This window comes from Buceros rhinoceros, unplaced genomic scaffold (genome assembly GCF_000710305.1).
Source record: "Buceros rhinoceros silvestris isolate BGI_N320 unplaced genomic scaffold, ASM71030v1 scaffold40970, whole genome shotgun sequence".
Taxonomy (NCBI): Eukaryota; Metazoa; Chordata; class Aves; order Bucerotiformes; family Bucerotidae; genus Buceros; species Buceros rhinoceros.
The window spans coordinates 10112-21748 of record NW_010389936.1 but is presented as its reverse complement, the minus strand read 5'-3'; the positions used below and the strand labels follow the sequence as shown (position 1 = coordinate 21748).

Genomic DNA, 11637 nt, shown 5'->3' with positions numbered 1-11637 from the left:
AGGGATTGACTTGTGTCAACTACAACTTTCAGAAGTGCACGGATAGCACACGCACACAAAAATAATCCCGATTGCACTTCAGTAACTGCAGGAGCTGTCTTGGTTGTGTTCTTCTGTTTGTATCTGCCTTCCACGGACCTCTGAGGGATGGAATTCCCCAGATGGGCTTTTTTCTGGGAACAAATGTGGTGTAGTACCTGTGGGGTTGGATTCTGGTGATGTTAGCCCAGAGGTTTCCAGTGATACAGCGCTGCTAACACTTCACGTGTCTGGAACTGACCACTTGCAGCATTTTGCTGTACAAACCCCCACCCTTTGTCTGCTTACAGCTTGTGCTTGATCAATGTCGAATGAGAATCTGTTGCGTACAGATTTCCACGTCTGTTCAGTGTTAAGACTTTGCAGAAGGATGTGTATGTTCTTGTTAACCCTAATGGAAACCTTAGTGTTCTGTTTTTGAAATTCTTTAATCCATCTAATGCTTTAAATGTTTGCCATTGAATCGTAAAAAACCAAACCCAACAACTCTACTCTTGCTTGTAATTGTTTGAAAAAGTCTGGAGGAAACCCAGTGGCGATACGCACTGAACACACTCCCGTAAAATCTAATGTTTGCGTTTTGATACCATGCAGGATCAAGATCAGAATTCTTACTTGCCGGATGGTCAATATATGCCATACAGGGGACACAATTCTTTCCGTGAGAAGTATTTCAGTGGTGTGACAAAGAGGATTGCCAAGGAAGAGAAAGACAATCAGAAGTAAAATAGAATGTAAACAGATTAAAAACTGAGGGAAGGATGGAAATCGTGTTTCTGTGTAAGGACATCTGGAGATGAACATTCGTTTGGACACTTCAGAAAAGTAAACGCTGCTTTTAATTTTGAAACGAGATGAAACCCACAACACAGGTTGAGAGCAGTTCTTTTTAATTAGCTTTGTTTATAGCAGATTTTATTGTGCAAGTTTTTTGAGACTTATTTTAATATATATTTGTACTTTCAAGTCTAATGATGATTGACTAAAACCATTATTACTGTTCTTTCACCATTAACATTTACAAAAAGTAGTAGTAGTGTTTGGCTTCTTGAACTGTGAACATCTGGCTGGTTTGAAAACACGTGGTGGAGATCTGGGGTCGCTTACGGAGAAGATCAGTTTCATTTGTTTTGTTTGTGTAAATGGTGTACAATAAAGCAAAAGGTTGCTGTGAGTTTTTTTAATTGTTGCATGCAATAACTACTTCGTATGAATTCCAGTTGCTCAGGCTAAGGCCAGAAGTGTTTAAAACCAAAAGTACACAGGAACAAAGGCGTGTGCACGCCCCCTCCCAGGGAAAAAAGCCTCTGTGACCTGACCAGCTCTGGAGAGCCTGTTAAACCCTGTGAAGCCTGTCCACATCTGAAGCTCATCTGTACCTTGGATTGGCTTTCACATTCCTAAACCTTGACTCTCGGTTAAGCCAACTGTCTGCAATTTTTGGTTCGGAAACCAATAGTTAAAGCAGTAACAGCAGCAGAGAATCGGTAATGGTTCCCTAATAGTATCGAGCCTAATCAGATCTTTGAAATCAAAGAGCAACCTCTGCTGAATCCCCACCATGACCAGCATGAAAATACCGCGTCTGAAAACCCCTAAGCCCATCAGTTCAGGTTGTAGTGGCTCTTCTCCTTTTGGGGTCGAATGTGGTCAGGTGTTCTTCGGCGGGGCATGGGTGAGGGTATCTCTTGCTGCAGCCGGCGGAAGCCCGACGTCTCAGCTTGCTGCTAGACACTGACGGGTCACGTTTAAGTGCCTCTCCAAAAATCGGTGAAACCTGGGGCAGCACGAGTCGTGTGTATCCAGTGGAGTGCATCGACTGGATTCGCTCTTTGGTGTGTTGTGCTCCTCAGCTGCAGCAGGCAGAGCTCACAGACGCGGTGACAGCTTGGTCTGACCTTCTGGATACAATCTGCGGTGCGTTAGTGATTTATTTTCCGTGTTTCCATTATAAGTCACTTTGTTTTGAGTCTTTTAATGTCAGACATGTAATAGTTGTTCTGGGCTAAACCTGGAGCAAGATCAAAGCTCGAGAATTTTTCAGAAACAGAGCTTGAATTGATCACTTTTCAAATATTACATCAAAAAAATTACTGCTTCTGAAAACTTGTCTTCATAAAACTTCTGACTTCTACTTTAGCATGGCAATTTGGCGTTCAGCTCCGAGTACTTTACAAATTAAAATTACTTTCTTTCCTTCATAGGCAAGGAATTTTTCTAGTTGGATTTATTACGCATTTGTAACTTCATTTTCATGAGAGTTACCCTACATAGACACATTCTAAACGGTTATACAAGATGTAAGGTAGTGGCAGATCGGGCTCTGTCTGCTCAAAGAGCGTGATTTGGTTTGTTTCTCCTCTGCCTGGTCCAACTTTCAGCCCATTCGGCAGCAGTGGCGTGGCCTCTGTTTCGCAGTTCGTGTACCTCAGCTCCATCATTACTGGAGGACGCTGTTTTGAACAGAAATGGTGCACGCGTTTGGGGTGCTGCAGCAACAACCGCTAATCAAAGCCAGTGGAGAATTGAAATGAGATGTTCGCACTTTGCTGTCCCCCACTTTAAAACTATCACTTGGAAATATTTCTGATCTTTAAATTTCTCCTCACATCCACGTGCAGGCTCCAGCCACGGTACATGCAGACCTGCAGAGTGGAGGCATTTGCAGCTGGAGGGCTGGGACACAGCCCTTGCGCTCGTGCTAGTGGAGGGCTGACAGGCGGGTGAGTTATCTGTCGGCAGCGTTTGGCCATCGATGGCCGCGGTTTCTGGCGCTTCCATTCGATCCGGTTCCATTCAGTCTCTTTCCGTGAGATTCCAGTTTCCTGTCTCCGGCAGGGAGGGTCAGTTCGTGAGCCCGCGCTGAACTCATGCCATTGTCATTCTCTCCTTCGGGGTGGCTTGTGCCATTTTCCAGATTTGAAACGTAAACGTTATTTTTGGAGCGCTTTGTTGCGCTGCAGCAGATTGGAAGGAGGGAGGAGCTGAATCTGGCTGTGAGGTTCTATGGGCAGGGGCTGCCTCTTGCTGTAGAGAGCTATTTGTGGAGGCAGCGAAGGGAGAGAGCCCTCTCTTTTCACCGCTTCCTTTCCCTTGGTGGGGGTGTTCCTAGCTGCTCCCACATGTCTGTAGGAAGAGGAAGTGGAAGAGTAGCGGAAGTAGATTTTCTTTGCAGTAATTGTGTGCCCTATTTGCTATCTCTCTGTCCTACTTTGTTTTTAATTAGTAGCCAGTTTGAGCAGGGTTGTCAGAAGGTCAAGGTTTGATGAGGTCTCGGAGACAACCAGGGAGGTACAGATTTTGTTGACGTAGGCAGAGTCATTGAAGAAAAAGACCTAGTTAATCTCTCCCAGGGAAAAGGTTGTAATGTGAGGTCAACTCTTACGTTCTGGTGGCTCCTTCCCTCCTCTCTACCTGTTCAGTGGGGCTGGAAGACTGGTGGAAGTCCTCAACTGTTTGGCACCTCTTCTTTTTCCGTTAGACTAGAACCTTAGCTCAGAGTTGTGACTTACAAGAGGGTCATAGGAATCCTTATGCACCCACAGTAAGCAGAAGGCAGTCAAATTTCTGCGAGCTCTCAGTCAAGTCTCACCTCTCCAAAACCTGTGGAAAACGCTGCTGGAGAAGGGTGTCACAGAGATGGTGACCCTGTGACATTGCACTGTCCTCTGTCTTCAGCTTTCCCAGAGACAGAAGGGTTTGGCTGGAGGGAGCAGAGCTGGAGCAGACAGTCTGCAGTGGTTGTGGGTTTCCCTGTTGTACAACAAGCAGTGCTGGGGTTAGCTGACAGGAGGCTGACGAACTCTGCAGAGGGCAAAGGTTGCTCCCTGCTGTCTCAGCTCCGATGACCACCGTGATTCTCTTAGTTGTGACTCTCCACCCCTTCACAGAAGTGGAGAAGGAAGATGTAACGTGTTCTTTCTTTGCTGTTTAGCTTGGTCTGCAGTTTAAACTGAGGCTTTCTTTTCAGTCTGGAAGTGCCTTCCCTGCTCCTCAAAAGACAGAGGTGGGTACCCAGGAGAATGAGGAGGCTGGTACCACCCCCCGCCTTTCTGTTCAGTTTGTTTTTTGGAGAACCTGTGGGTTTCTAACCTGTTTCTCTTCTGTCATTGATTTTGGTGTTCACGTAATTTAAAACGGTGGAACAGACCATAGCTGCCTCTGTGCTACCCTTTTTAATGCATTTCTGTGACGTTTCTCACTGGCTTATCGGACTGTAAAAGTCTCCGTTGATGTGTGTGTCCTCACAACTGTTCTCATTGTAGCTTTCTGTCCTGGCTGTTATTTTGTACTGTGCCTCTCATCAGTTACGGCTTTCCTGAGCCTGGTGGTGGGGACGACACCGCAAAGGAGAGGTCAGCTCTGGTAGCTGAAAGACCTTCTCAGGCCCAAGGTCCTGGAGAACAGACACTGGTTACGCTCAGAGTATTGGACCTCAAGACAGGTTTGCCAGGTAAGATACTTTTTAAATTCTGGCTGGTTGCTTAAAATGAGGTGGCCAGCTGAAAGGTCAGATCCACTGCTGGGGGGAAGGTCTTACGGTCCTGGGTGTCTGCACACTCGGAGAGGTGCCAGGAGGTGCCCTGCAGCTTGCTGGCACCCCCCAGCAGGCCTGGGCACAGGAGGCTTCAGGTTTGGCAAGGAGGAGTGCTTTGAGTACAACCAGGCAGGAGCAAGACATTTTGATTCATTTAAAATTCCCCAAAAGTTGGGGTTTTTTTCTTATAAATTCGGTTTTCAGGTGCTAGGAGGAGACTATTTTGTACAAAGGTACAATGATTGCCCATGATCATCTAATCCAACATTTCTGTTGCCTTACTTAAAAATAGTTGAAAAAAAAAACTTACACTCTAAAGACGTTAAGCCAGTACAGTGTTATCACTGTTTTAATTCTCTCCACAACTAAATTTGATTTAAAAATTACTTTTTTTTCAGTGAAAATGCCACTTGCTATATAAAATTCTAATTTAAAACTTGTTCTTCTCAGGTTAATTCTGATAAATTTTTCAGTAATGAAGTGCAAAATAAGAAGTTGTATTACCGTACGTGACAGGGTGAGTAGTTAATTCTAATCCGACACCTAACTCCTAACTAGACAGAGTCATCTCCATAAGGAGATGCCGTTGGCAGAACAGTCCCACAACAATTAATTGTGATGCTTCCTTCTGCGAGAGTCTGTCCCACGAGATGGGATGTGTCTGCATGGTGACTAAGGATGGATGTTCAGTGCCACGAGCGGACAGCTCAGAATCTTGCTTTATCCTGACACTGATACAAGGTGTTTCCACTGGTGATTATACAGATGGTTGCAGTTTGGAGGCAGGACCAATCCTTCACCTGTCTTTTTTTCCTGTTGAATCAGAAATGCGGTCCTGTTCTCCGTGCGAACGTGTGCGAGGGGGTGAAGGACGCCTCTCTGCCCACAGCTCGCGTCTCTGTAAATTGTGCTGCTCCGCAGGTTTGTGTTGAAGCTGTTTGGATAAAGCCAGGAGATGCTGACCCAAGTGCCAGGCAGGCGCCGTGTGGTTATTGCAGTGGCAGAGACAGGACAGCCAGAATCATGAGCAGCACCATGGGGCAGCGCGCGGCACGCTCCTGTTCTCGGAGAGAGCTCCGTGAACCGCCAGTCTTTGCTGCGGGGAATGAGCTGCCAGAAAACTGCGCGGGCCCCGTGCTGCCTCTCCTCTCACCCCCAGCTGCCTTGCCTCCTTACAAAGCAAAGGAAATGTCTACCTCCATAAGAGACGATTTTTAAAATAACCATAGAACAGCATTTTTTTTTTAGTTTTATGTAAAGATGTCAAAGATATGGCCTATTTCTTAATTAAATATAGTTTTTCTCTTGGTTTTTGTTTTTACTCTAAAAGCAAACCAAAACATGTTTATGCCAAGAGCTGTTATATCCCACCCCCTTTCTCTTCTTTTAATTGAATTTTTATATGCTTGGCAGAATTAATGCTGAAAATATTTCCAGCTGTGCCTTTGCCAGAATCCCTTTCTGAAGCTCCTACTAATTTGGATTAAAACTGGATGGATGAAACCCTTAGACAGCAAATCCTGGCAGTAGATTTGCTGAGGCCCCACAGCATATATTTCTCCAACTGTTCTTATCTTCTGAGGCAAAAAGGAAAAAAAACCGAGCAGATATCATTTTGTGATTGCACAGTTGTTGGTGCTCTCCTGCCTCCCCCCTCGCTGGGCTGGGACAGCGGGTGTCTGCGTGCAGGGCATGGGGCACGACCCACCCCATCGCCTGCTCGGGCTCCCCTTCCTGGGACGCGCCTCTGGCTTTTGCGGGGCCGGGTTTAGATGGCAGGGTGGTGAGATGTTTGAAGTGCTGTCTCATACCAGCTACTCCAGGTGTTAACAACCAGTGTGGATTTCACGGAGAGTTGCCACGCTGGGAAGTAGCTGTTTGAAATGGCAAAGGTGGTGTGCAAGCCTGTCGTTGCGGGGATGGGAAGCCACCAAGCTTCCTGACTCTCAGCTGCTGGGTGCTCACCTCACTCGCTTAATTCTAGCAGCGTCTGCACCGCGTTTTCTTACTGTCCAGGCTTCCTGGAGCCAGCAGCTGCAAGCTTTCCTGCTGCCACAAACAATTAAATTAATTTCTTTAAACCGGACAGATCAATCTCTGGCAAAGCAGCCCGTGTTCCTCCCTTCCTCGCTCTTGCTGAGAGAGTCATCTTGGAAGCTTGTGAGCTTACTGAGACCTCGCTCGGTGCGTTCCTTTCTTCACAACCACGCTGAGTGCCCTGAGCGCAGGCAATGCCCCAGGATGCTGACAGCCTCTCCCCATGGCCTCGGGAGAGGCTGCTGTCTCCACCAGTGCAGCCCCTGCAGGAGTGAGGCTGCAGCTCACGGGGGCATCCAAAAGCTCCTCGTGAGCGCGTTGGTTTGGATGCCAGCGCTTGCCAGAGGGGATGGCAGGAGCATCTCACTGCAGATGCTCTGAGCACCTTGCTGGCCTGCCTGGAGCACCTCCTGCGTGGAGAAGGAATACCAATACTACCAGTTACATTTATGGTAATCATTGTGAACAACATCAAAGAGGACAGTGCAGTGTCTCGGCTGAAGGCCAGCCTGTCTTTCAGTCAGGAGAGGCAGCACTGGGTATATTTTCAGCCATTGTCTTCCATATTTTCATACCAAACATGCGCGGTCTGTGAGCAAGAAGGACTTCTTCCCTGGCTGACACCTTTGCAAATGCATTTTGAGTTCTGCAACAGCCAGTAGATGTTTTCTGCTCGTCCTGTTATGAGCAGAAAGTTATTCAGGATGTGTTCCCCGTACAAGGTGTTTATAAAGCTATTGCCTTCAGGTTGTGGCCTCGAAAACGTCTGCCACAATCTACCTGTTTGTAGTAGTAGTGCAAAACCAAGTCATGAATTGGTATCTGCTTCTTTTTAAAGATGCATCGTTCGATCATCTGATTCTCAACAATCAGCAGGGCTTGAATCCTGCTGTTGAAATAGTAAAAAAAATATTTTAAATGGGATGCTTTGCTTTTCCATCAACTCGTAACTCGTAGGCTGGCATGTCAGCCTGTAAAAGTCTGTAACATCAGCCACAAGGAACAGTCATTTCTGCCTGAGCAAAGATTTCTATTAGCAACTGGGTCTCGTATCAAGATACCATGGGTCAAGCTGTCAGGCGAGTGCTTTGTCTTTTACCAAACTGGCACAACATTTGCTTTATTCCAGATACCCGAGGTTTCTGTAACGCACTGACGATCAGTATTTAGGCTGAGGTTTGACTGGTCTTCTGTTCCACGCCTCTGTCTAAAGCAGTCATGTTTGTCTCCTCCTGGCCAGTAAGTCCAGAGCACTTGTCTGTCTGCTCCTCTAGAGCTGGATGTGCATGGCTCAGATGTGCTCGTTTAAGAATTACTCTGTTTTTTTTACTGGGACTCTTTGTTTACAGTGAGGCCAGTTAATTCCCCTTGGTGTCATACATCCATATCAGCTGCTGCTCCTCTAGTGCAGGGTAAGTGTATTTATGAAATAGTTCTGCCTCTTCATTTTCATCTACTTTGTCCATCCAAAAATGAACCAGTTTGGTTCTGACACGCAGCAAAACCCAAGAATTTGTCAAACGCACAGGAGAGAAACACCTGAACATCAAAATCTCTCCTTCCTTTGTGTCTTTTGGCAGTCACAGAATTTATTTCCCTTTGCCCTTTTGGCTGCCTTATCAGTTTTCTGCTTTATGATTTCTGGGATTTGCTGCTTACTTCTGCTTTCCGCATGAGTTATCTAAATATTTGTACAGCTAATTTTCCTTCCCCTTTCACTAGGTGGTTACTTTATATGTACGATGCTTTGGGGAGCTGACGGGTGAGATACGAATCCAGCTCGGGAGTACCAGGTTACAGTTCATGAAAGCTGCTGCAGATGAGTTACGGCTCCTCAGCGAGTCCTCAGCCTGTGGTTTCACAAGCAGGGACGCTAATGTGAGAGCGCGGGGCTGCTGAAAGGAGAGGAGCTTGGGCTGATCCCCTCTTTCCGGCTCTCCTCACGCTGCGCTCAGAGCTGCCCTCTCTTGCACTGACTCTGGTTCTTGCTGGAGCCTTTCTCGTGCCAGTTCAACTTAGTAAAGCCAGCACAAAACTCTTCTTTTGGCTGAAAAAGATGAGTGCAAGGGAGTGAGTTTCCTTCCATTGGAGGTGAGCTGCTGGATCAGCTTGCTGCGGTCATGGAACTGTGGTCTTCTGTCACATCCCCCCTAGACCTCGGGCTGGCTGGAGAGACTGTGCAGCTCCTCGATGAGTGGCCCGAGAACGTCCTGGCAGGAGAAAGAAGGCAGCCGGTGGTGGTTTGTGACACAGGGGTCTTTGTTAAGTATAAAATTGTGGAAGGTTGAAGAAAAGTCGTTAGCTGCCTTTCTCAGCACAGATTGACCATGTCGTTGAGAAAAGGAAAGATAAGTCACAAAGGCAATCCTTCTACTTAGTTTATGATTTAAAGTGTTTTTCTTTTTCACGAAGAGCTGCGTTGCAGCTGCTGAAAGCTTTTCTTGTTGTGATCCAGGGATGGGGTGTGCCAAAGTCAACCCGGAGGAACCAGTCCACCATCTTTCCTTCTGGGGTTGATCGCAAGCAGCTTACAATGCTGAACGTCCTCCACTGGGGTTTCTGCTGTCATAGGAGATCAGGAAAGCAAAATGTTCTGGATCTATAAATCTAAGTCTGGATCTGTCTGGAAACTAGTCATTTTGTAGGGTTCTGTTGTGGCATTTGTGTTTCAGGCTTGTAGGCACCGCTGACATTCTTTCTAACTGGAAAGAACCAATGATCCATCCATAGGAGTGTACTGCAAGTAGCTATAAGACAGACTGATTTTAAAATTAGTGGGGAAATTCATGGCGAACTATGAAGTAGTTGTCTGCAATATACGGTGTGTTCTGCTGAACAAAATACAGGTCACGTAAACTGTCTGGTACCACGAGCGACAATGCAGTCGGATTTGTCAATGATTGTTGAATTTTTCTGGACAATTAGTATGGTCTTCGAGGAGAACTTCAAAGGTCATCATCTGCACCGTTGGCTTCATTCACTCGGACTGTCATTTGTCAGGAAGGTGCTCCTTATTTGATACCGAACTACAGCAAACAGACCAGGAGCTAGGAAACAAAAAGAATTAATCATTTATTGTAGGGATTATCTTCAAAGCTTGTCTGAAAGATTTTTTCCACAGAAGACCCAACTGTGTTAGGGTTTCCAAGGACAGAACTGGATGTTTGTGATCGCCCGTGTCAAGAAAGACTAATTTATCTATGGAGCCTCGCTAGTCTGTGAGCTCTGTCAGTGCTGGGGCTAAAATGGACTCGGAGAGTTTCATAAGAACTGGTAAGTAATCAGTGCTTATCACTCCACATCTAAAATAAGTGCCTGCCTTATTTAACTCAGTGTTGTGCTGAGATACTCAGTATGAGAGACACAAGAATGACATTTAATTTTTAAGAAAGTTTTATCTTATTGGTGGCAGATCTTCATGGGAGTCATATGAGAACGGAGATGTCATTTAAAACTTACTGTTCTTCCATGTCACCTTCAGGCCCAGTTTGCCAGATCTGAAATCTAGAGCGGTGTTGACACCATTCTCTCACTCCAGAGAGAACAGTCCATTCAGATCCTGCCCTGTCACTCAGCAGAGCTGTGACAGGGCGAAGACAAAAGCATCGCACCATTTCAGAGGGTCTGTCATAGCCTTCTGCACAGGATGCCACACGTCAGCGCAGGGAGGGGACAGGCTGCTGAGGTACCTCCAGCACAATCCTAGAAGATTATTTTCAAAGTTTGCTGTTTGTTCTTCTAGAAATGAATTCCCGCTCTATGATGATGGATATTTTCAGTCATAAAGATAAGAGGCTGGACTATTAGATTACTGTCTACCAGGTAGGGACAAGTGATCGTGTTGGCTGGTCCAGCAGCCTGCATTTTTATGTCTGTGCTTACTATACCTTTCTAGCCTTCACTGCCACAGATGGAGCCTGGACTGCTATTCCTTAGTGAAATTAGAATAGGAGACGCTCGAGATGGAAAAATACCCAATTCCCTTACAGCTGCCAAATAGACTTCATTAAAAAAAGTGCAGGCAAATATCTTCCATGGCACTCTTTTACCATGAAATATTGCATCCTCTTTATAGTCTGGGCAGAGAGCAAATCTAACCACCCCTTGGCTTAAGGCTTTGCCAGCGTGTAGGCTTGGTACCCAGAGACTCTATTTTGGTACCAGTTGCCTTTTGCTTTGTCGATTTGGAGCATCTGGAAAGTTGGGTAGGGCAGATTTTAAAGTGTCCAAGTAATCTGTTGTGTTAATACCTAAGTTCTCCAAAAGGGGGGTAAAGAATATCCCGTGAATCGCAGACTCAAAGCGTGAGGACTGTAACTTTGCATCATCCCTGCCGTACCCGTGGGGTGTTTCTGTAGCTGTGCTGGCTGAATGTCCTTCGCTTGGACTTGCTGTCACGAGTACAGTGGTTCGGGGGGGGGGACAAAACGGGGCCTTTCTCCCTAAGGATCCCTGTCTGCTGGCTGTCCTGCCGGATATGTAAGTGCACGTTTCCTCAGGACCAGTCTCAAGATGTGATTTTATAAACCAGGGATTTCAGCATCCAGAGGCATGTGGGCATGTGTGTGGCGTGGGTGTTTTTGTAAATCTGGACTCTGCAGAGGTAACTCAAATGCCTCATTTAGGTTATTGAACCTGTAATGGGAAAAAAAGCCCTGCAGACACTCTAACAGTTTAATTGGTATTCAACTGCTTGTACTTTTTCAGGCTTTTAAAGAAAAATATCAAAGAATGAACTATAAAACCAGATGTATATCTCCAGAGACTTAAAATTGTCCAGTTTCCAGTGACACACTTCAATTCTCCTCCCACTTAGTAATTTTACGTTGGCTTGAGTCCTTTGAGCAGGAGAGGGCAGCTGACCCCTCCAAAATTATTGTTCTTCCCTTGAGCTGGAAACGAAGGGATCTCACAAAATCCGTATTCTCATTAATTACAATTGCATATGCATATTTTTAAATTTTGAGTGTTCTAATTAATGTCTTGGAGGTGATCCATGGGAGGACTTCAGTTCACGCAGTTTT

The 11637-nt window shown here is 46.0% G+C and overlaps 1 protein-coding gene across 1 annotated transcript in view; it reads left to right on the top strand.

Annotated features, from left to right (window-relative positions):
* The window catches only part of TRMT11 (tRNA methyltransferase 11 homolog (S. cerevisiae)), a gene marked incomplete at its 5' end in the record, with an annotated part of 19063 nt that extends 17850 nt beyond the window's left edge, over positions 1–1213 (top strand). The window contains one exon of the mRNA XM_010135620.1: positions 634–1213. Within this exon, the coding sequence (XP_010133922.1) occupies positions 634–765 (132 nt within the window). The remainder of the gene's footprint in view (positions 1–633) is intronic.
* Between the last annotated feature and the right edge of the window lie 10424 nt (positions 1214–11637).